Raw genomic sequence first — 25,808 nt, 5'->3', positions numbered from 1 at the left:
CTTTTTGATGCTTTCCAGGCTAGTAACCTTGGACATATTATTTTACAATGATAGGAATTAAAGGAAATTTAACAGCCATACAATTTCACAAACGGCTGCATCCTTTATTGCTAATACAACAGATGTATTATTTATAGTAGCTTTTAACCTTTGAACTAATTATATGCAGGCCTAGAAATGATAGTAGAACTTTTTGAATAACTTTAATTCATACATTTCCCAACGCGATCAATTAGTGTAGAGAGAAGTTTTAAAACTGTCTAATAAAAACGAGTTATTTAGAAAATTCAGTGTTTTCAGCTCACACAAACAAGTGCTTTGAAATGCAACTATCAGGATGACGACTAGATGATACAAGATAAGGAAAACTCTGCAGTGTCTTTATCTCTTTGCCACCATCTAATAGCTGCTTGAATTTCTTAGCTAATTCAGACCTGGGAGCCCTACCTTTTAAAAAAAACAAAAACCCCAACAATCTCATGAACAAATAAGTCCCAGTTATTACCTACAACCTGGACTATTCTTACCTCTAGTTTGTTCCCCTTTCCAGACTTCTTCCTGAAAGCTGTTTAACCTTTCACCTCAGGAAGCTGGATTCAAATTGTGCAAAGGACATAAAGAAAATGAGATTGATGACCTCCAGGCAGCTACCATGTAAAAATATATCCACATGATAAAAAGCCATGAACTTCACTAAAATAAGGAGTCTTTGTTCTTCTGGTTCCATACTTCTGCCTAAGAGAGGCTGAAGGTCAGGCTTTAAGATAGATTTGAAAAGCAGAGATAAAAGCTGACTCGGTCAGCAGGTCTAGCTTTTGTGCAGCGTTAGCAGTAATTATATTTCATGAGTCTGCAAAGCCAAAGAGGCCGAGAAGACCAACCACACAGCACTTGAGGATTTGATTGGGATTGAAGCAAAAAGAAGAAGAAAAAAGAAGCGTCATTGTGATATTGGAAAGAAAAATAAAGTTCTTCATTTTAAAAATGTCACAGCTATAAAACGTGATTTACCAATATGTAGTAGCTATATTTGTCAGTGGCAAAGGGATCGGAGAATATATAGCTCATTTTATATTTACACATAACCTGAATCTTTTTCCTTTATCACGTATCAGAACTGTGGGGAAAGGGTAGAAATAAGAAAGCCTCAATTAATTAGCACATTAAAATTATTTTACATTTTAGTTCATTAATATGAATATTTATGCTGTTAATTTGATACCCAAGGCTCAGGTTTATGCAACTTTAATTAGCTGTGTTCTTCCCCCCCCCCAGTGAAACTTTGAATTTGGGGTAGTATCAAGTAACTTCCAATGCCATGTTATAGTTTACACAGATGTAAATTAATCAATATTCAATTTGGCTTAATACCTTGGTAATAAAGATGCAGCCAACATGTATTCACTGGATCAACCCAGCAAGAAATTTTAAAGCTGAATTTGGATTCATTAGAATAAAACAAATGATATAGTTAGAAAAATGACTGTATCAGGTTTGTTATTTAATAATTTATTTTCAAAGACTAAACTGACAAACACTGAAGCATAGTTTAAAATTCATTGGCATCTGTATGTGTGTGTGTATTATACAGAACCAAGTTATGAGGAGAATACTAGCCAATTCTTGTAGGCTAATAGACAATAGTTATAGACAAAATTTTTGCCACTGCTCAATACATTTAAAAATTGGCCTTTTAAAAGAAAAATGGTGATTTTTCATCATGAGGGAAATTAAACTTTATAATAACTAGGGTTGAAAGCCAATTTGGTGTAGTGGTTAAGGCACCAGGCTAGAAAATGAGACACTGAATTATAGTCCTGTTTTAGGCATAAGGTAGCTTGGTGACCACCATTGCACTCATTTCTCATGCTAGTAAAGTTATGCTTAAAATTCTACAAGCTAGACTCCAGCAGTATATGGATCGAGAACTACCAGAAGTACAGGCAGGATTTCGAAGAGGCAGAGGAACTAGAGATCAAATTGCTAACATACGCTGGATCATGGAGAAAGCTAGAGAGTTCCAGAAAAACATCTACTTCTGCTTCATTGACTATGCTAAAGCCTTTGATTGTGTGGATCATAACAAACTGTGGCAAGTCCTTAAAGAGATGGGCATACCAGACCATCTTATTTGTCTCTTGAGAAACCTATATGCGGGCCAAGAAGCAACAGTGAGAACTGGACACGGAACCACTGATTGGTTCAAAATTGGGAAAGGAGTCCGGCAAGGCTGTATACTGTCGCCTTGCCTATTTAACTTATATGCAGAGCACATCATGAGAAAGGCAGGGCTAGATGAATCAAAAGTTGGAATTAAGATTGCCGGAAGAAACATCAACAACCTAAGATATGCAGATGATATCACTCTAATGGCAGAAAGTGAAGAGGAACTAAAAAGCCTCTTGTTGCGAGTGAAGAAGGAGAGTGCAAAACTTGGGTTGAAACTAAACATTAAGAAAACCAAGATCATGGCATCTGGCCCTCTCAATTCCTGGCAAATAGATGGGTAAGAAATGGAGGTAGTGACAGATTTTATTTTCCTGGGCTCCAAGATCACTGCAGATTCTGTAGCCAAGAAATTAAAAGACGCTTGCTCCTTGGGAGGAAAGCCATGGCAAATCTAGACAGCACACTAAAAAGCAGAGACATCACCCTGTCAACAAAAGTGCGTATACTCAAGGCTATGGTCTTCCCAGTTGCAATGTATGGCAGTGAAAGCTGGACCATAAGAAAGTCTGAGCGCCAAAGAATTGAAGCCTTTGAACTATGGTGCTGGAGAAGACTCCTGCGAGTTCCTTGGACTGCAAGGCGATCAAACCGGTCAGTCCTAGAGATCAACCCTGACTGCTCTTTAGAAGGCCAGATCCTGAAGCCAAAACTCAAATACTTTGGCCACCTAATGAGAAGGAAGGACTCACTGGAGAAGAGCCTAATGCTGGGAAAGATTGAGGGCAATAGAAGAAGGGGACGACAGAGAATGAGGTGGCTGGATGGAGTCACTGAAGCAGTAGGCATGAGCTTAAATGGAATCCAGAAGATGGTAGAGGACAGGAAGGCCTGGAGGAACATTGTCCATAGGGTTGCGATGGGTCGGACACAACTTCGCAACTAACAACAACAAGCTTGGTGACCTTGGGCCAGTCACCTTCTCTCAGCCCTAAAAAAGAGGCAATGGCAAATTTCTGAAAAATCTTCACAAGAAAACTGCCAGGCGTACTTGAAGGGACAAAGCAAACAAACCTAGGATTACAATTTTTAATTGCCACTTTGTATAGATCAGACATTTTACTAGAACACGGGATGCAGATTCAATCTTCAGTTTGAACATAAATATTTTGTATGGGAGCTTGAACTATCTTCCAGCTGTTACTTGATAGTGCATCAATTTATATCAAACACAAAAAGGTTTCCTCTGTGTAGTATGCACAGTATGATCTTAAAAATATAGCTAGGGAGAGTTCAGCATTACAGGGAGTTCTATTGTGAATTGAATTTAAATCACCTACAAATGGGGGATTTTAGAGAAGGGGTCCCAAACCTCTGGGCCAAGGCCCATTATCAGGCTGTGGCCTATTCTGAATTGGGCCACATGAGTGGCTGCTAGACAGTACGCACGTAACTCAACTTCTGCGAGCAGCATGCCCTCACATGCATGCATGCAGCTTGTCCGCTTGGGCCAGCCCACTGCTTGCAAGACTGTGTGCACATGCATTGACCCACCACTTATGCAAGGGTTGTGTGAGCACATGTGCTGTCCCACCACTCGAGCAAGGGCTGTGTGCGCATATGTTCTCCTCTCCCACTCCAGCCGGGCCGCCAGGCCACAGATTGGGGACCAAAGTTCCAGACCGTCTAAGATCTAAAATTTTATCAAGGTTTAATGTAAGCAAAACAGGTATTGACAACTTGCAATTCATCCAAACTTTGCTGGGTGGATACAAAACTATTGTTCCAAGATGAACTGATGAGGTTTCCCCCCCCCCAAATATCCTACATTAGCCTAGATTCACTAGCATGATTTCTATTTGTTTAAAGAGGCAAACTGCAGAAGACTATTTGGCAAAACTGTAAGTAGTACAGCTCAGAACTCTCTTCAGGAGACTAATATAAAAAATGTAATGTGATTAAGAGGTCCAACTTTAGTCTGTGGCTTAGTTTAGATGTTTACAGTATAAACAATAGTTCATTATATATGCACATTTTTTTTAATGCCCTAGGCCAGGGGTAGGCAACCTCGGCTCTTTTATGACTCATGGACTTCAACTCCCAGAATTCCTGAGTCAGCATAGCTGACTCAGGAATTCTGGGAGTTGAAGTCCATGAGTCATAAAAGAGCCGAAGTTGCCTACCCCTGCCCTAGGCCTAGAAGATTTAAAGCTCTTTCAACTGAAAGGGTAGTTACAAAAGATGCACAGTGTTTAACTAGCTGTCTGCCCCACCCCAAGATAAATGGCAAGAGTATGGTGGGTTTAAACCATTTACTAACCTACTGTCAGGAAAATACAACATTTAATAATACACAATGGTTAAGACATGCACATTGCCCCTAAAGGGAAGAAAAAACAAACACTACAGAGTCAGCAGTTGCTTTCACATTCTACTTCCTAGCCAGATCCAATCTTAAGATAGTCTTTTATTTATTAAATTAAAAGTGTAAATCCATCAAATGTCCCCTATTTCTTCTCCTCACCTGTGTGGATCAGTTTTCTCCACAAAAGAGAGACTCGCTAATTCTGGCCTCTGGGATATTCTTATTACTGAACAAGAGGTTGTTTCAGGATGAGAGGTGCACACTGGATGGCGAGCTCTTTATGGGCTGCACTGAGTTCAGAAAAAACAAATAGCAATTTCTTCAGTACTAAAGGAATAGCAATACTTAAGGGATAATTAGTTCAGTTCATTTTTACTAGTTAATACTGAATCCAGTACCTGGACCCCAGCTAATTTTATTTCTATCTTTTTATCCCATTTCTTCCCAATACAACCAGCCCACAATGATCTGAATCCAAAGGAATAAAATCCAAGCATCAGAGACATCAGATCAGTTATAACAACCATACATAACAATAATATATAGACAATAAAAATTTTCTACTTCCAAACCCTAAAATATCCAAGCAATAAAGTTTAGCCATATACTGAGCCTAGTTTAGGTCTACATTTTTTTTTAATTTTAATTCCATTTATATCCCGCCCTTCTCCGAAGACTCAGGGTGGCTTACAAGCTTAGCAACTGGGCTCAACAACATATATTATATACAGGAAGCTTACATGTAGAACATTCTATATTTGAGTTTTTATAGAGCAAGCCTGTGAGGAACCTCCAGTGTGGTAAACAAGATTTCAACATTTTCAATATATTTAATTAACCTGGGGGGGGAATTCTCTCAATAAGATATAACATCTGCAAGAAAGGGTTGAGAAATTCATTTAAACACACTTAGGAGAATTAGGAAGCAAACAAAGGGAAATCCCATTGTCTGCATATTTGATGGAATCCTTATTTTAAATTTTAGTATTTTTGGACCATGATTATATGCAGAAATTGCATGTTCTAGTAATTCAACAAAATTTATATAATGGTAGCATAATACAATTCTTTGATTACTTATATCGTCTTCTCTTTCTGAATTAGGGTACATAGAGTAACAGAATAAATAATAAACAGATATTTTGGTGAAAATCAATTCTTTATTAATATCTGCAGATAAAGGAATCACAACTTTCATATTTTAAAAATAAAAAGATACTTGGCATACTGTACAAATGATATTTTTCCTGCAAAATTCCGAACCTCACATTTCTATAATATGCACCATATGCATCAGACTAAGCGTACATGCATTTTACCTGGAGCACATGGCTAATTATCTAAGTAGAATACACACATTGCCTATCAACTGCTACTGTAGAAAGACTATAAATGTCTCATCATACTTATGCTTGTATAATTCAATCAAATAAATTTTTGAGTATTTCTTAAAGCTAAGGTGTTAGTGTGTCATTTTTTAGCCACCAATTCTCCATCCATCTACCATGTTTCCCCAAAAATAAGATTGGGTCTTATTTTTATTTTGCCTCCACAAGAGGCACCAGGTCTTATTTTTGGGTGATGTCTTTTATACTCACTTCTGGCACTGACAGCTCCGCCCAGCCGGTCCACTTCTTCTGTGGCTGAAGGAGCAGCTTCATTCTACAGATAAATTCTGGTCTGCATTTCACAGTCAGGCCTTTCCGGAAGGGCTATGCAGCCGAATACTGAGCTATGGATTCAATCCATAGCTCAGTTCTTGGCTGCAGTGGGCTTCCGGAAAGGCTGACTGAGAAATGCAGACCTGACTCCAGAAGACGCCACAGAAGACGTGGGCCAGTGAGGTGAGGCCTGGCTACAAGGTAAGTGGGTGCAGGGCGCGTGGGGCAGCTGCACACCCCACCCTGCCTGATTTTTAGGTGTGCCTCGCCTCCAAACCAGGGCTTATTTTTGGGGTAGGCCTTACTTTCGGGGAACCATGGTATGGATTCAGTTATAAAGTCTCCAGACAAGATATTCACAATAAAAATATTGCCTGAGGCTGTAACTTTGGTGACTTTTCTTTCCACCGGCATTAAAATACTGTTGAAGGCATAATATAATTCCTTCTTTGCATGGCAACGCCTGTTTGTAAAAAAAAGGTGAATCACTTTCATATTGCTGCTTAATAAAGTTAGGCCATCTTCTTGAAAGTCTGACATATGTATTTTCTGTTTATTGTGCAACATCCTTCTCAAATTGCCCATTTTCTACAACTAATACTGTTTATGCTGCTAGTGCTTAAAGTGTCTGCAGGAGAAACTGTGTTCCAGAAAAAAGGAAATACTTAAAAAGGCTTCCTACAATGGGCAACAATAATGATCTGGAAGAAAAATATGCTGCACGAAGCACACAATGAATATTAGCAAATACAATTCTTATTAGTTTGTACATTAATTCACAAATGCTTAGACAACTTTCTAATTTTTCTTCTGTCAGACAATATAAATTCCCATTACTTATTGCTTGTTTGGACAACAATGAATCTTAACTGGAAATATGAACAGATTACATTTTATTACATGAACAACCTTCCTGTGACTCAGTAATGAAATGTGGAGCACAGGCTATATCACATGCTTATTACGAATAATTTCTCCTCCTTCTATCTCAATTTGCTCGTAGAGCCACTTGCGATCACAACGGCATTCAGGTCCACACTTGCGGGAGCCGCACTTGGAGCAGGCATAGAAACACCCAAGGCAGTCTTCATCAAGGCAGTCACACAGGTCTATCCCACTATAAAGCAGAAAGCCTTGGCTGTCATATACCTTGCTCTTTGCTGCTATTAATTGCCTGGAAGGAAAAATACAAGCAATAATAGTTAACAATGATTTGTAATACTAGACACTCTGTTTTAAATAACTGACAATTCAGTTAAAAATTCCCGATAGGTGAATTTCTCTAGTTTGTCGTACTAAGAAGCAGCAGATATAAATTAATACGACTACTGCAATGCATTCTACATGGGGCTGTCCTTGAAAAGTTTTTGGAAGCTTCAGTTAGTTCAAACTACACTGGCTTGAATGGTTTTATGCAAGTCTAGACTGGTACCTCTCTTGCGGGAGCTGCATTGGCTCCTGATTTGCTTCTGGGTCTAATTCAAGGTGCTGGTTGTGTCACCATTAAGCTCTACATGGCCTGGAGCCAAGTTGTTTGAAGGACCATCTTTTCCCAATTACATGTACGTTACCCACCACAGTGGAGAGGCAGGGGATATTACCAGTCTGGTCTACTAAGGAGGTCCATGTAATGGGAGAAGAAGAAAGGCTTTCTCCATGCTAGCTCCCTCCCCAAGGAACACCATTCTTGCAGAAATAAGATTGGCCCCTACCCTGACACTCTTTTGAAATGCCCCATTACAGGGGGCGGGGGGGGGGAGAGACATAAGGTGGGAGGCCATATAATTATTTTATTTTATTTTATTTTAAAAATGACAATTGTATAGGCTGCCAAGAAACTTCTGCAGGATAAGAATTTAATTCAGTGCAGAGGCCATTTATATATTTAAGGAACTATACTGGGTGTCTGTCCATGCTACAATTCTGACTCTTCTGGCAAATGATTCACTTTTTTTAATGCTCACACTACATAAAAAAGTCTTTTAGAACTTTCCATCTGGCCACCACTATTCTAAAAATATCTAGTACATTTACTTCAATTTTAATTGTTAATGCCAAGTACAATTATCACAATTGACATGCAACTGCAATAGGGTTATAGCTAATTCAGGTTGCTTTGAATTTAGCATAAAGAGTACAAAAATTGATTTATTATGATTGTTTAATATTAAAATTGCAACTAAGTATAATATCTCCACCAGCAATTTTCAAGCTGCTTTACAATGACTGGACAGTGCAACTTATTTTATTCCTATGCACAAACATAGGGAAAAAAATCCATGCATCCAAGCAGTTCTAAATTATAATCCATATGTAAGCAGGACAATTTCCCCTCAAAGTGAAAAAGCGAAGGCAATCAATCAATAAATGGGTCTACCTGTCTGAATTAACGGATGTGTTTTTTGTTTGTAGCCTTCTTTTTTCTCTTTTGTTTGCTTCCGGAGCAAATCCAGTATTCCGTCCTGGATTAGCAAACTGTAAGGACTTCAAGGCCTTAGCTGTTCGTCCCTGAATAAATACAGACAATTTTATTTAAAAAAAATTCGAAGCATTTCTAATTAAGTGACATTATATTTCTGCTAAGAGACAAACGCTGAAGCCAAATATACACTTCTCTCTTTTTATTTATGGTATCAACTGCGCTCTAAGTTGCTTATGAGATATCTCAATGAATAAAAGTAATGGTAATAGTAATATCAATAGTCAAAAGAAAGCAAAGATAATAAGTTGGACAGGAGTATACCCTTAAAGAGATGCAAGTTAATAGAAGCAGGAATAGTTACTTTAATAAAACAGGGTAATTTTTTTCACTTCTCTTTTTATTTCCTATTTCCAAAATAGAAAATAAGTGTAGCATGTCTTCATTAAACATAGACTGTGCAAAGCTGGATTGCAAGTTCAGTTTTAAAGATGAAAGTCTTCCATCATGATGCTCCTTATTGATTGGAAGAGAAATCTTCCTCTATCAATCATGTAAGAACTCTAAGAAGTGTGCAGCTTCAGACTGCAGATGGTAATTCAGTTTTTGAATATTCCCCTTAGTGAAATATACCTTGCAGGAAAAGAACTAACAAAGTAGGGAGATGTTAGAATCTCTCTTCATTGTACGTCTCCCCACCGTTTTATATTTGCAGAGTATTTTGCACAGGGGATTTGTTAAAAGTGTGGCCTACCATCAGTCTGAAGTAGTACATCCCATTCTGGTGTCTTACATTCTTTTAAATCTCAAGGTATTCAGTGTGTTGATAAGATCTCATCGCTTACACAAATTATGTGGTATCATCCTGTCTGTGTTCATATAAGCTAATTTGCCTTTAAATATTATAAGAGTTAAGATAATATCATCATACAAACCAGGAAAGTATGGCTAACATCTTCATGAAAAGCCACTTTATTAAAACAGCTTTTTAACTATTGTATCCTGGTTTGAATAAAATAGAAAGTTGTTTAACTGAGTTGAAAGTTAAGGGAAAAGCTTATGTATATTATAGAGTTTCAAAAGCTGAACATTTATTTTCTCCCTATAAGGATTTGGTCTCTTTTCCCCTTAAAAGGATTGGAGCTCATTCATACATACAATTCATACAAAGATTCAACTGAGAAGTTGCAATTTTACATGAAAACGCCATTTCTGATATTTAAACCATGATGGCATTTTCTTCATGGAGTGCTTATCCAATGAGCCATACAATCAGGAACTGTACAGAACCAAGTGTACTCTTAATATTTTAAGGGAGGGGATTGGTGCTATTTTTTCATACTTTTAACCTGTCTCCTATGGCACATATATTTAGAGGTACCTGTTTTTTTTTCAGTGGGTGGGATTTACTATCATATAACTGCAAAAGTTACAGCTTTAGTCCAGTACTTAAGATAGTTGAAAAAATGGTCCCATATACATACGTCTGAATCAAGTCTCCTTCGTTGACGGTCTTCAGAGTCAACCTCTGCATTTCCACTTATTATCTGTGTACATTTGGGGCAAAGCTTCCAGCCTGGTATAAATTGACGTCCAAACTTGGCACTTAGAAATGATACATCATCTATGTCAATTGCACGCAAGTTTTTCCTTGAGAGTTTTTTGTGCATATTAAAAGGATCGCAACATGACTTTTGTAAGTCTTCGTACCTATCAAGGTAAACTTTAGCATGATGGAAGCAGATGGTATGAGTCTCTGAAAGAGTTATCCCAGTTCTAAGCTGAAGAAGTAACAGATCAGTTGCTGATAAATCTTGCTTAGTCTTGAAGCCAGTTTGAGAGGTAAAGTATGCTTTATGACAATCACTGCTGGCTTGCAGCTGATTTCCAATTGAACATGGATCCATTTTACTTGAACAGTAAAATATATTTCAGTATTTAAATTGTATCTTTTGTCGTCTTTAACAGCTGTTACGAGGATTATCCTGGAGAAAGCAGTGAAGGAAGTAAAATTTGTGATGCATAAGTTTATTTTTAACTAGAGCCAAAACAAAATCAACCCAGCAATGTGTCCTGTACTCTTGATATTTTTTAAGGATGAAGTGGAATCATAAAATAGGTATTTCTGCAGGTAATGCCAGTCATTGTTTCTTGGTTTTCAAGCAATTATTAGATTTGCCTACCATTAAATTTAGGCACTAAAGTGCCATGTTGCAACTAGAGTACATTTATATACCAGTTTTTATCAATTCCAGATACTGCCATTTCATGTATAGGTTTTCACAGATTAAAAGAATTATCATAGACTGGTACAATTAGTTTTAATAACTGAAAAGACTAACCTAGTTGGAAACTAAGCTATCTAGATTGGTTTCTATTCCAAAATGAAAGGTTGTTTTACAATAACCTTTTCAGAATATTCATTGTGGAAAAGTTGCCCAAATAATAATAGATACTTATATTAGGTTTTTGATATTAAGAATCTAAAAAAAAATAAAGAAATAAACAAGGCCAGCTTGTTAAGCTGTTAATAAATTCCAAACAGTACTAGCGTTGTACTTATGCAGAAGAAATCTGCAACAGATCTGATGGGAAGCTGTAAGAGTTCTGTGCTCATTAGATTAAGTTGAAAGTTATATAGATAACTCAGTTAGAACTCTCAGACAGCCTAAGGACCACCTTTAATTATTTTCTAGCACACAATTTAAGATTCGTGTATCGAAGCAGCTGCAACATGACCCTTTTGTACCTTGGGAATATGCATCTTGTCCAGACTGCAGAATCTGCTAGCAAAACATGCACCAGATTATTTCTTGAGAAATGTATGATGCCACTTCCGTAATCTGTTTTAACAGTGGAAAGAAGCCTTAAAAAAATCTGAATTAATATTTCCTAATGGCACTTTAATTAAACAGTGCAAGGCAGGCGGTCGCAAGTACGATGGCAGAAGCAAAGCCAATGCAAAGAAGCTATTAAGCTGCAAGCAATATTATGAAGAGATTAAATGTTGGCAACAAAATCAGAAAGGAAAAAAAAAACTTGCAACTTTTTTTCCTCGATGAATCAAGAGTCGCATGCGTGCCCATTCCAGACTGATATTTTATCAGAAGAGCAATTAGGATTATTTTTTTAGGATCACCAAAATCATGAGTATTTTTTTTCAAACACTTGCAGAGGTCAAGATCCAAAAAAAATCCACATATGCATGTAAGTGCTTCTACACATGCAATTTTCTTTATCCGAGTTTCCTTCCAACTAAAGTGTCCTGGGTTTGCATAGGATGCCCCGTAATCTTCCACATCATCATTTCATATAGGAGGACAAAGGGCTAGATGAAGATGTCCTTTAAAAGTCCAGATTTGCATGTAGAGGCTTGTAAGCAGCAACTGGGATCCTATGCTGAATCTCAATATTTAGCCTAATTGTCTTGTCTTCTTGGAATACCTTATTTTAGAATCTGAAACAAAAATTCATATGAGGACCCGTGTCTTGGAATATTTTAACTCTTTGCCTTTTTTCACACAGTATTATACTTTACATCCTCTATTCTGCTCCAAGTTAGTTATGACTCCAAAAGACATAGATTTCAGCTTGTCATCAAATATTTGACCGTGTTCTATAAACACAGGTGTACTTTTACAGCTCAATTTTTTGTTTGTATTTTTTGTTTGTTGTTATGTAAACAAACATGATTGCCTCTCACATTTCTTGTATTGTTTAATCATTTCAGCCAAGAGATCTAAGGTCCTGTTAATAATTTAAACCCATTTGTAATGGAAAAAAGATACATAAAATTATATCAGCTCCCAGACTCAACTTAAAATGACAGGAATAAGGTTTTTAATTATCAGTATAAAATATTGCCAATAACAAGTGTTGCAATATCTAAAGCTTCAGTTTTGCTTTGCTCTGATTAAACATTTTATGCGATGTACGAGAGTGGGCAAATTTTAGTAAGAGCAGAAGATGTCAAGGATAATGCACTAATTTTATGTAGGAGTGAATCATTGAAGATAAATAGCTGATACCCCTTGATAAGCTCATTAAAAACATGGCAGGTAATCATAGAAAGGAGGCAAGGAATAACTGCTTACATTTAAAAAGTAAGATTATAGTGGCAGAGCCAAGTCATGGAAAGAAAACTAAACAGAAAGAATAACTTCAACATGTGTTGGGATATTTTCATTAGCACTTCAGTACTGTGTAACACAAGAGTGAGGAATGTGAGGCACTCCACTCCTGAACTACAACTCCCAGCATCCTTCTGAAAGTTATAGTTCTATACTGGAACTGAAGCTGCTCAAATCTGTGCCCAGCAGTAACTGGAGGAATGCAAGTTATATTTCTTTGATTTACCTGATGCTAAAGTAGTCACAAGGAATAATTCAACTTGTTAACATAAGTGAGCACTTTTATAAATGTTGACTTGAAGTGCTAGAGCAGGGGTGTCAAACTGCTGGCCCGTGGGCCGGATGCGTCATCTGGAAGCCGCACCCACTCCATTGCCGGCAATGGCAAAATAGTCCCGATACATCTCGCGACATCACGAGTTTGACATGTCTGTGCTAGAGAAAAGTCCTAACAATAGGTTCTATTTCCAGATATCTGCTACCCTGGAATTCAAATTATTCTGTCAAATGGCCAAGTAGTAAATAATTTAAAATTATCCTTCTCCTTACTCTAGCTTTGTTCTATCACTTTGAAACTAGGATAGCTGGAAAAATATGCAATTGTGTTTTCCATTTCCAAATCTACTATCTCGGCTTCTGAAAAAATAGAAAATGGTGCAAAAATAGAGACTTGGCTCAGCACATGTAGCATATCATCCTATGTGCTGTAATTATGTATTTAGAATTAATGCTTGTACAGAGTTAATATAAATACATCAGCTGAACTAAATCTATCAGTGTTTAAGATGAGTTGAAAAGTGAGATGTTGGGGCTGGTTAAAGTACAATTTGGTAAGTACAATAAAACAAATAGTGAGAGAAGAACAAATATATAAGATAAAGTATACTTGCAGTAAAAGGAAGATTTGGTTTCATTGAATTTAACATCAACATTGATTCACCAAACAATTTTACTGTGAATCTACTGGATAGACCCAAGAATGTATCTGAAATGATGGACATCAGATAGTCATTGACTCATATGCTTTTTGTCTGGTAAGTCACTGATATCTGTATAAAATAGTATTTTAATACACATTTAAAATACATTTTAAGTAAATTTCAAAGAGAAATCTTTGTTAATGTTATTTTTGGAATCTTATTATTTTTGAGAATTATATACCAGTCCTGGAATATTGCTAAGAGAATTATTTTAAGAAATTGGACAAATAGTAATATTCTTCCAATCTTCAATATTAAAGATTGGATTCAAGATACGTATAACTTAGCTGTTTTTGAAATGACAATTTTATTTACAAATCAAAAAATGCCAGCCTTTCATTTGGAAATGGGGGAGTAGGGAAGTTATAATTTATTTAGTTACTAAAATGAATAGTTTACCCCATTCCCCAAACTCTAGGTGGCTCACAAAATATGAAAAATAATAAAATGTAACACAGAAATAGTAGTCTTTGACTTATGATCACAATTGAGACCAATATTTTTGTTGTTAAGTAAGGTGATTGTGAAGTCGTGCCCAATTTCATGACCCTTTTTATCATGGTTAAGTGAATTACTGCAGTTGTTAAGTGAATCATAAGGTCATCCAGCAAATCAGGCTTCCATTGTTGATTTTGCCAACTGAGGTGATCACAGGATCCTGGGATGCTGCAACTGTCCTAAATACAAGCTGGTTGCCAAATTTTGATCATGTGACCATGAGGATGCTGCAACAGTTCTAAATGTGAGAATCGGTTGGAGGTTAGTTTTTGTGTGTGTGTGTCATTTTAACTTTGAACGGTCGCTAAATCATTGGTTGTATGTACAAACGGTTGTAAATTGATGACTACAAGTTTCTATAAAAAGAACTTTGCATATCCTCATAGTCACTTTAAATATATTTTGCTGGTAGTAGAAAATTCTTTATCTATGCAATTCAGTTGAAATATCAACAAAAAATACTGCTTAAGGATGGGACAGAAAGCAAAGAAGAATGGCCAAATCCAGAAAATGTTTTTGTGACAGAAATCACATGAGGACTTAATCTGGGAACAGTCTGTGCAGCATGTGCACTATGTAAAAGATATAGAGAAAAGCAAAGCAGGCTACGGCAGAGCATGTATAACTATTTGTCAAAAGGCAGAAAGTATACAAACCACATTTTATAAAAGTTATTAACAGATTATGTAGTTTATTGCTTGAATATTGCAATGACAGTCATTGGTATTTTGCATGATCAGGGAACTGGTCCTGATCCTGCATCAGCAGCTTTTTAAGAAAGAAAATACAGTATGCATGGGGGGGAAAGGCCCTCAGAACCAAAGACTTGACTTCCCTAATTTATCAATTGATATAAACCATATACTGAATAAAGAGATGCAGCCAATCAAACCTCACACTTAACATATTTTAAAGTGTATCTAACAATGTAACATATAAAGTGGCACATTGTTTCCATTCCATAAAATCAAATGATAAAGGTAAAGATTATAGCAAATTTACTTACTTAGATTTAAATGCAACCACCTTTCCCCACTTTTTAAGAGTTAAAGGTACTTACATTTGAAAATATCTTTACTTTTTAAACTAACGAAAGAGACACTGGATTGCCATAGCTCAAATATATACTATTATTACATAAAATAAAAACATAAATCCAGAATCAGACAAAAATCTGAGCCTATCCATAGAACAAGATCTTATCTAATGTATGATTTGTTATCTGAAATTATTAAATGGGTCTATACCTCATGGGGCATTTAAAGTAGTAAGTTGAAATATATTCTAAACCATTTTTTAATATTTTTGTTTATAGGCAAATACTTATACAAACATTTCACTCTCAAATGCACACAGAAAATGTCAGTTGGTTAACTATGGCAGTCCAACTGTAATACTGGTTAAAAGTTTCTAAAAAGCATTTCTTACCTCCCTCAAATGTAGCCTCAGATCAGGCTAGAGTGACTTTCTTAGATATAATTTGATAAAATTGTTCTATATGACATAAAATATTTCCATAAGTGACTGACTTATATCTAAGTTTTAAAAAGACATATATACTCTCACAATGGTGACTATCCATTTTTGTTTTCAAGCCTACCTCATGAGTGGTGTCAAGATCAGAATAGAGAGAAAGGTAATCCTTGACTTATGACAATTGAAACCAAAATTTCTGTTGTTAAGCAAGACATTTGTTAAGTGAGTTTTGCCCCATTTTACCATCTTTCTTGTCACCGTTAAGTGAATCACTGCAGTTGGTAAGTTAGTAACCCGGCTGTTAAGTGAATCTAGGTTCCCAAATGTTTTTGCTTGTAAAAAGGTTGCAAATGGTGATCATATGACCTTGGTACACAGCAACGGTCATAAATAAGAACCAGTTGCCAAACATCTGAATTTTGAACATGTGATCATGGAGATGCTGCAAAGGTGGTAACTGAGAAAAACGTTGGTAAGTCACATTTTTCAATACCATTGTAACTCTGAACGATCGCTAAACAAACTGTTGTAAGTCGAGGACTACTTGTACTCTCTGAAAAAAGTGTGGAATTCAAAATACCAAAAAAATCTTTCCAACCAGGGGCTTTTAACCAGAGTAAGAGAAACGCTTTCTCTCCTCTATGCATGCCTTCAAATGGATGTTTAGGATTTTTAAGACTAAAGTTTTTCAATGCTTTATCTTCTCCAAAAGATAAAAAGGCAAAAAGAAAAAAAAAAGAAAAAGTCACGAATCCGCAGGGTGAGAGCCGAACCGGGAAACGAAACGACCTCCTTTCAACGAGCCAAAGAAAGGCAACGACTTTCCACCTCTCTTGTGCCACCCTTTCTCAATCCGGCGGCCTTCCGACGTGGACTTCGACTCCCATAACCATCCAGCCAGACGGGGATCATGGGAGTGCGAGTGCAATGAATCGGGAGGGAGGGGAGGAGGAGGAGGGAGCTTGTTAAACTACGTTCCGCAGAGGGAGAAAGAACCGCGGCAACTCCCTCCGCTCCACCCGGCCTCCCCGCTCCTGCTCGCGGACGCTCACCTTGCCGTTGGCTTTTCTCCGTCCGAGTCCCGTCGCTGTCGCCACTAAGCCCGCCTCGCCCGCCTCGCCCACGGCTGCCATGAAGCCGACCGCTTCCCCGTCGTCGGGGGACGACGGCTGCGAGGCGCAGAAGCAGGAACGGCGAGTCTATTGGCCCGACCGTCGCACTTCCGGGTACGGAGGGCTTCGCAGAGGACGCCGCAGGAAGAGCGAAGCCGGTGTTGGAACCGCCGTCTCCTGCATCTGGTTCCCTCGCCGGATTTCCCCCCCCCACCAAGATCGTCGTACTTTCTGTTCCGGGTTGACGAAACAGAGAGCCCCTGGCTCCTCTCCCCCTCCCCCCAGTTTAGTTGCAGGCAGAAGTTCAACAGAATCAGAATAGAACTGGAAGGGACCTTGGAGGTCTTCTCGTCCAACCCCCTGCTATACCATTTCAGACAAGTGACTGACCTGTCTCTTCTTAAAAACCTCCAGTGATGAAGCACCCATGGTTAGGAAGTTTCTCCTTAATTCCAGGTTGCTTCTCCCTTTGATTAGTTTCTACCCATTGTTTCTTGGCCTGCCCTCTGGCGCTGCTTCATTGTGGCAGCCTCTCAAATACTGGGAATACTGCTATCAGTAGCCAGTGACTGTCACACGAAGGGAAACTGATGCGGGAAGTCGCATCTTTTAGATCATTGATTTGAGGCCAGGGTTAAAATTGGGCTAAATCAGTATTAGCAAACCTTTCGCCCTGATAGAGAACCTTCACGCCCGCTAAAAAGGATTTGTGAATTTATTTCAGTACGTCCCTTGTTAGCGCTCTTCTTTGTCACTTTTATTTCATGGCTGGGTAATTCCCCCCCCTACAGTGGCATCTGTTACTTTTGCTGTAATGCCCTCCCCATGCTTTATGGGTATGGAGGTGGACCCATGTAGAATAAACAAATGGGAAGCCTTACTCCTTTTACTCTATATGTCAGAGGAGCTCCTACAGATTGCTTGCTAAACGAATGAATGAATGAATGAAGTTATTTCTAGACTAGAGGAATTCACAAATTGCATAAATCTGCAGCTGATTTTTTTAAAAATAACTTCCTTTGCAGAGCATCTGAAGAGCATACGTACATGATTCATTTACAAGAGAGTAGAGGTACAAGGGATGCGGTGGCTCAGTGAGTTAGGACGCTGAGCATGTCGATCAGATGGTCGGCAGTTTGGCGGGTCGAATCCAGAGTGCCGCGTAACAGAGTGAGCGCCTGTTACTCGTCCCAGCTTCTGCCAACCTAGCAGTTCGAAAGCACGTAAAAATGCAAGTAGAAAAATAGGGACCACTACGGTGGGAAGGTAACAGCGTTCGGTGCGCCTTTGGCGTCTAGTCATGCCAGCCACATGACCACGGAGACGTCCTTGGACAAGCGCTGGCTCTTCAGCTTTGAAATGGAGATGAGCACCGGCCCCTAGAGTTGGAAACGACTAGCTTGCAGATGTAAGAGGACTTCTAATTATATAAATATAAACATTCCTCCCATAGGTGGCAGAATGGAATAGAATAGAATAGAATAGAATGGAATGGAATGGAATGGAATAGAATAGAATAGAATAGAATAGAATAGAATAGAATAGAATAGAATAGAATAGAATAGAATAGAATAGAATAGAATAGAATAGAATTCACTGGACAGCTCAACTGAGTAATCGAATTGGAAAGGAAGTTTCTATTAGATGCATTTATTCTGTTTTCTATAACTACTAAAATGTAGATAATTCTAAATAGATGTTGCTTAATTTTAAATATCAATAATTTTAATAAAGTATTTTATAATGAATGTTTAACTAAACACAATTTAGATACAGATTAATGATAATACTATGCATTGCTTTTTTGTATAAAAAAAGGTGCCGGAACTCCACACATGTCATATAACCCGCCTTGCCTATCCTACAAGGTTCCATCCAAAAAAGGTGCCAGAATTCCGTTCTGGGCGTTCTATGACAAAAAAAGCCCTGATACTATGACATATTAAAATCAGTTGTAAAGTCACTATATAAAATAGGCTAAACCAGTCAATTGTAGTTGTAAATTGTAAATTGAGGACTATCCTGCGTCATATATGAGCTGGCTCTCTGTGATGAAATGTACTGATGCATTCCAGAGGAATTCAGATAGTTTGTGTGAGAGAAAGAGTGTGAAGATAGGTCCTTCATAATAGTTCTCAGAATATATGCTTGATGTAGATCAGACATGTCAAACTCACGATGTCACGTGACGTCGTGCAATGTATCGGGATGGTTTTGCCATTGCCGGCAATGGGGTGGGCGCGGCTTCCAGATGACGCGTCCGGCCCACAGGACAGCAGTTTGACACCCCTGATGTAGATAGTAGAGTGCTTCAGTCTGGCAAGATTTTGTCTATAGGGGAGGAACAATAAAGAAACCTGCTTGGAAGCATCCCCACGTGTCTTTCTTGGTTTTGGGGGGCTTGACGCTCTCAGCTTGAAAGCTTCAGTTTTGATTGTTTTTAATGGCATACATCTCACATAGCAGTTCAAAACAAAATAGTGTGTTCCTTTAAGACCACCCAGAAACTACAGATGGATCAAAATGTAGTAGCAGTAACAGGCACCTTCCAGAATGCCTATGTTTCACTGTTGCTAGATGAACAGAATTGGTTGCCAGTCAGTTTCTGAATAAAATTCAAGGTGCTAGTCATCTATAAAGCCCTGTTTGGCATAGGGCCTGGATATCTGAGGAACCATTTGTTTCTGCCCGTTTACTACATTTTAGCAAAACAGCTGTGTTCTAGGCTCCCTCCACTAAGCATCTTGTATATATGTATAAAAATGCCTACACATGAATATGAAATAATGTATAATTACTGATAAGTAAAACAATTCATTTTTTATCAGCCACATCATATTACTGACTCCAGTTTGAAAACTACTTATATCCCTTTTGCATCTGCTGATGACAAATGTTTTTATGCTGTCACATTTCTCTGCTTTTGATTGTATATATACAATCTTCCTATTGGATTGTATCTTATTTCATTTCAGTTCAGAATTTCAGCTTTTCCAATTTATTTTGATTATTGAAACTAGCAATCATTCCCTACATATTTTGTACGATCTGGTAGACTATCAAAACAGAGATGAAGGAATGGTATTTGTATAGTGGAATGCTGCTCATATTTTCATATAACATCATTCACTTGAACAGCTAGGCTTGAGGTTGTGTAACATTTTTTGGGCACAATTTCTACCTAGAAGCAAGGCTTAGTACCGTGGAAAAGCCAGCAGAGGGCACAAAAAGTCTTAGTTTGGATTTATTTGGGCAAGGAATAGTCTTTTAAAACAGGGCTTTGCAACTTTTTCACCCATTGTACTACTTTTAGAATATGGCAACATCCGGGTACCACCAGTCACCTAGCAAGGTGTCAAAAATTTGATGACCAAAAAAAAGAAAAAAGAAAAAAAGTGATGAAGTACAGGTAGTCCTCGACTTACAACAGTTTGCTTAGTGACTGTTTGAAGTTACAATGACACTGAAAAAAGTGCCCCCCAAGCCACAGCCGAGCAAGACACCGGCCTGCCAGCCCAGCAGCGCTCTTCTTCCTGTCCAAGGTTTTCATTGTTGTGAGCATTTCTGTTGAGGATTGTCAGGGGGGGTGGGGTGGGGTGGGGTGTGTTTGGTTTTTATTCCCCCCCCCCTCTGCTGGGTAGTTGCAGCAGGTTTTGGTCACTTCACATGACCCTGGGACACTGCGACCATTATAAATATGAATCAGTTGCCAAGCATCTGAATGTTATTCACAAGACCCTGGAGATGCTGCAACATTCCAGCTAATTGGCGCTTCTTCTAGGCTCAGAAGAAGTGCCAGGATCAGCGCCAAGCTCCAGCTGGAGCCTGGCGCTGATCCTGACTCTTCCGCTGAGCCCTGAGAGCCCTGCAGCTCCAGCCATCTCTCGCTCAGGCTTCTGCGGTACTACCACCAGAATGAGCGGTTCAGCTCATTCCCCTCCCCCGCTACCACTTTTCTAGGATGGTTGCATACCACCTGCTAGGTGCCAATGTACCACAGGTGGTACCCGTACCACTGATTGAAAAGCCCTGTTTTAAAAACACCATGAAATATAAATGTATATATAAAATAAATTTGAAGTTGAACAAAGAAGGTGGTGAAGATTGATTTATATTTCATATGAAAACTGAGCTGAGTTCAGTTTCGCTTGGGGTGGGCGAAAGCCCTAATAAGCTTTAATATACATAGAATGAAGGCTACTGCTAAGCTTGTAAGCCGCCCTGAGTCTTTGGAGAAGGGCGGGATATAAATGGAATTAAAATAAATAAAAAAATAAATGTAATAAATGGGGAAAAGGAGAATATAAAGAGAAATTTAATATTTGAATGTATACAAATTTTATATTTTATGTATATTATTGTCCCTTTATGCACCCACAGACATTGTAGGTATTTCTCTGTACTGAAGCCATTTTAGGCTCCTGCTGCATCTGCATTTATGTATGGTCTAGACCAGGCATGTCAAACTCGTGACATCACACAACATATCGTGACTTTTTCCCCATTGCCTGCAATGGGGTGGGTGTGGTTTTGGTGTGACGCATCCGGCCTGCAGGCTGGCAGTTTGACATGACTGGTCTAGTCAATATTTTAGATATATCCTTAAGAAAAGATTATCTGTGAAAAACCCTTCAAATATCTTACCTTTTCATTTTTTTTCTTTACTTAACATGGAATAATATTTACATACCCAGTAATAATTTAAGGAAACTGATGAAATAAGTCTTCATTTTGAAATGCCTCAAAAAAGTTAATTATCTTTTATTTTGGGTGCCACAGGATTCATTATCTTGTTTAAGGACTAAGATCCATGAAAGCTACTTTATTACTTGAAAATTGCGGCTCAGTAGCAAATTAGGATATTTTCCTTCCTTCTTTCCTTCCTTCCTATGGTGGCCTATACCAGTTAAAGAGGAAGTTAAGTATCCCTTAACCCTTTGTTCCCTGTATCTCTCTTGTAAAGTAGGCACACAAGTGTTGCAGTAAACATTTCTGTTTCTCTTCAGTGCTCTGTACTTCTGAATTTTTCACCATACTTTTTGCTTGTTCAATATAAGGAATGGAATAAAGACACCTGGCCCCAGTGAATTACTTAGAGATGACCAGTCCTAACTTTTTTATTATCTCTTTCTAGGGCTTTGTATGAAATTAAAAAGTCAGCTATGCCTGCTGCATTTGGTATGGCCAATCATAGAAGAAAATTACGTAATTATTTAGAAGCAAAGCAACATGATAAACTAGGGACGCAGTGGCTTAGTGGGTTAGGACGCTGAGCTTGTCAATCAGAAGGTCGGCAGTTTGGGGGGCTGAATCCAGAGTGCTGCGTAACAGAGTGAGCGCCTGTTACTCGTCCCAGCTTCTGCCAATCTAGCAGTTCAAAAGCACGTAAAAATGCAAGTAGAAAAATAGGGACCACTACGGTGGGAAGGTAACTGCGTTCCGTGCGCCTTTGGCATCTAGTCATTCCGGCCACATGACCACGGAGACGTCCTCGGACAAGCGCTGGCTCTTCGGCTTTGAAATTGGAGATGAGCACCGGCCCCTAGAGTTGGAAACGACTAGCACGCATGTGCGGAGGAACCTTTACCTTTACTTTAACATGATAAAGGAAAGTAACACATGCTATTAAACAGCTGTTGGAACTAAAATCTACAACATCTCACTGATTGGGAAGGCTACTCATCCAGATCCAGGTGCCCAGGGAAGTTCCAGGTCTTTTTAAGGCCTGTCAGAATAAGCTTGAAGGAGCTAGTAGCACTAGGCAGTGTTAAGATACTATTATGATATGTACCCTCAAGCAAGGCAGTCTGAATTTAAATTTTCCAAAACAGCTGACCAGGCCTGCTTGCCATCAGTGTTGTATTTCTATCTTTTTCAGATTGAGTGCTGAGTGTGGCCTTTGAATAGCCTCCTAATTGTGTATCCTAAAAACTGTAGAGTTATGAAACAAAGTTAAATCAATGCAATACATTTTAGATTATTAAACTGGGCAATCCATGATTGGGCAAGCCATGATCTCCTACTCTTAAATGTAGATAAAGTGATGAGTTACAGTGCTAAAAGTAAAGGAATATGAATCTGATTTATTTGATGATTTATATCTATATATCTATATCTGTCTATCTATCTTCCCAATTTTTCTCTGCATTTTTCTTTTTTTTCCTTTTTATATTTTTCTTAATTTGCTTTAGTTTTTTCATCTTTGTATTTTTAAACTTTAATAAAAACGTTATAACAAATAGATAATGTTTCCCTTTATTTACAAGCAATGCATTTCCTGGAATAACCTGTCTGTGGCACTCTTTCCTTTTCTATGGCATGCTTGTTTTCTTTTTGCTGGTTCTGGAGTAAATGCTCTTGAAAGCATTCCCTTGTCACAGAAGCAGAGCAGGTAGACATGAAAAGTGAAAGGTTACTTATGAAACGGAAAGAAACATGATGAAGAGCCATTGTGCATAGGAGGCATAAAAATGAAATAAATATGTAATAAAGTAGCCTCACAATTCAGTTAAAGTTAAGCAACTATATGCTTGGCAATCATGTATTCATCAGGCCCTAAATATAGTATGTTATTTGATTTCTTTTTATTTTTAAACAATTTCGATGACAGTTTAGTAAACACTGTGAATTTATACATACTTTGAGACAAGCAAAATTGTTAGCAGGGTTGTTGGCAACAGCTTGCCTCCTGCCTCCAGTGTAACAGAGTTAATATGGAACACAAAGGCAGCTGACACCCCATATTTATGCTGAGTAAATTAGTAATGTCATTGTTTTGATTGACAGCCTGAGATAAATGCATAAGACAGCCTCAAATCAGTTGAGGAAAATAGCTCTGGCTCTGATAGATATGTATCCAGTCATGGGTGTCCGCAGAGGGATCAAAAAAATCAAGATACAGGCCGCAATCATGCCATGTAGAAGCTCTGTCCTTTTTAAAGTGCTTTGCTGGTTGAAGCTGCCATCGTAATTTACAGACCCCACCTACAGTATATCCAGTTGTTTAGAATTAAAAAACTGAAAACATATTTCGCTAAATTTGCCTTATGGTAAACATATCATAAAACCAGGATATACAATATTCTCAACTGATGAATAATGAGAAAAATCTTGGAGGTGTGGAAGAAAAGAGAACATGAAAGCCATGAAGACAGAAGACTAGACTTGGCTGAAGGTGCTATTTACAAGAATGACTAGAAGAGGCAGAATTGTGAAATCATGTAGGAGAGTTACTGGCAGTGAGATCTGGAGTGGTAGACTCTTCCAGGGATACTGCTGACAATTCCAGGAAAAGACCCTGCCATTTGGAATCTAGTTACTGGACAAAAATGGAGGAGAAAGGGAACAGAACTGAAATGGTCCACCTGCATCTGTTTTGGAGAACATAGAGTGTTGTGTATTCACATGTTAATGTTACGCAAGTTAGATTGTTATACTAGTTCAGAGTTGAGGTAAAAACCGCGGCCAGGAAGCGACTACGCAAGCGCAAGCCGTTTGACAGCTCTCGGCTGTCAAAGTCCGCCGGCTACCGCGCAAGCGCAACCAGTTTTGACAGCTCCGAGTTGTCAAAGCGGCAAGCCACCGATTGGCCCAACCAGACAAGCGGGAAACCGGCACAGCCCTGATTGGTCGTCGGTCGGTCAGCTGAAGTATAAATAGAAGCGCTGTCAACTTGTTCTTTGCCCGGTTCTAAATAAAAGGTTCTTGTTAGCCAGCTGTCTCGCCTGCTTTTTCAAGCTATAGAGCATAGAGATTATTAGTGGAGGGACCATGCTGGAGAGCCTGGAAGTGAAGGTCTATACTAGATTGATTGTTTTGATTCTATTGTACCTTAATTGTAAGATCTGGCCATGTGCCTCCTAGGGTTTAGATGTGAGCTTATCAACTAGGAGTAATGGGACAGGAATAACAATTCATGAATGAGCGGTGGGAAATGCAAATGGAGATCACCTCCTTGGAATTAAACTAGGATAGTAAAATATATGGCATTCATTTTTCTCATTTTACCCCATTAAAACAATCCTATGAGATAGATTGTTTGGGGAGAGAGAAAGAGAGATTGATCCAAAGTTACCTAGTAAGCATTTATGGCTGTGGATTTGAACCTGAATGTTCCCAGTACTAGTCAACCATCTTAATTACTATATTACAATAACTCTCTAATTTTATAGCACTTGCTGAATAAATACTATTTGCCAATAGCACATTTTTCACCTGAAAGTCAAAACTGATTAAGTTCATTCAGAAGAGAAGTGACCAAAAATACTCTGCAACATTCCAGGACTCAAGGTTGCTTTTTTATTAATTTTCTTGATGAAACAGTTTCATTTTGGTATAAATGCTCATGGATTATCTACTATAGACTACTGAATTGTTTAAATCACTTGTAGTGATAATCATGTGTTGATCATTATTTATAACATTGAAATATTGCCCATTGATTCAGGTAGAGAAGAAGAATGTTCACGAAAGGCTTAGTTTTGTGCATAATTAATCTTCAGAAGTTTTTGGGTCCAATATCCAGTATCTCCACCCATCACAGGTTTTAAAATCCACTACATCTTAGAATGTGTGTGAAGCAGTGGTGGGATTCAGCCAGTTTGCACTGGTTTGGCAGAACCGGTAGCTAAATTTTGCTGAGTTTGGGGAACCAGCTGAATGCACACTTCTTCTGGAAGTCTGTAGTGGGCCTTGGAGGCCTGGAGGAGGCCTTCCAGGCCTAGAACGGCTCTCCGAAATGGAGGCCCAGGCCTGCATCCAATAAGAGAACTGGTTGTCCATGTATCACATCACTGGTGTGAAGGTATGTTGTTTCACAATGCAGTGTGTCACCCTAGGACAGGGGTTGGCAACCTAAAACACTCAGAGAGCCACTTGGACCCATCTCCCACCGAACAGAAAACCCTGGGAGCAACAAAACCCTTTTGACATCTAAAATGAAGATAACATTGCATATATTGTTTTTTTACCGTTATGCTATGTATAAAAAGGGGACGCGGTG

The 25,808-nt window shown here is 38.4% G+C and overlaps 1 protein-coding gene across 3 annotated transcripts; it reads right to left on the bottom strand.

The window, feature by feature from the left end:
- Positions 1–4,464: 4,464 nt before the first annotated feature.
- On the bottom strand, positions 4,465–16,905 carry ARL14EP (ARF like GTPase 14 effector protein). Of its 3 annotated transcripts, none has more exons than XM_083362788.1 (5): positions 16,748–16,855; positions 11,361–12,068; positions 10,096–10,596; positions 8,570–8,700; positions 4,465–7,366 (listed from the first exon to the last, which is right to left on the bottom strand). In XM_083362788.1, the coding sequence occupies exons 3-5, from the start codon at positions 10,516–10,518 to the stop codon at positions 7,138–7,140; spliced, it is 783 nt and encodes a 260-aa protein (XP_083218914.1). In that variant the 5' UTR covers positions 10,519–10,596; positions 11,361–12,068; positions 16,748–16,855; the 3' UTR covers positions 4,465–7,137. The 3 variants fall into 3 exon arrangements, with proteins under 3 accessions (XP_083218914.1, XP_083218915.1, XP_083218913.1); XM_083362789.1 differs by having other exon boundaries at positions 11,361–11,454; positions 16,748–16,838; XM_083362787.1 differs by lacking the exon at positions 11,361–12,068 and having other exon boundaries at positions 16,748–16,905.
- Positions 16,906–25,808: the final 8,903 nt, after the last annotated feature.

This window comes from Vipera ursinii, assembly GCF_947247035.1.
Source record: "Vipera ursinii genome assembly, chromosome: 1".
Taxonomy (NCBI): Eukaryota; Metazoa; Chordata; class Lepidosauria; order Squamata; family Viperidae; genus Vipera; species Vipera ursinii.
This window is presented reverse-complemented; position numbering and strand designations above follow the sequence as displayed.

Coding starts and splice junctions, on each gene's coding strand:
- ARL14EP (XM_083362787.1), bottom strand. CDS start 10,518: ATGGATCCATGTTCAATTGGAAATCAGCTGCAAGCCAGCAGTGATTGT. Junction 8,701..10,095: donor GAAGGAGACTTGATTCAGAC/GTATGTATATGG, acceptor GTATTTATTCAG/GGACGAACAGCTAAGGCCTT. Junction 7,367..8,569: donor ACATCCGTTAATTCAGACAG/GTAGACCCATTT, acceptor TTTTCCTTCCAG/GCAATTAATAGCAGCAAAGA.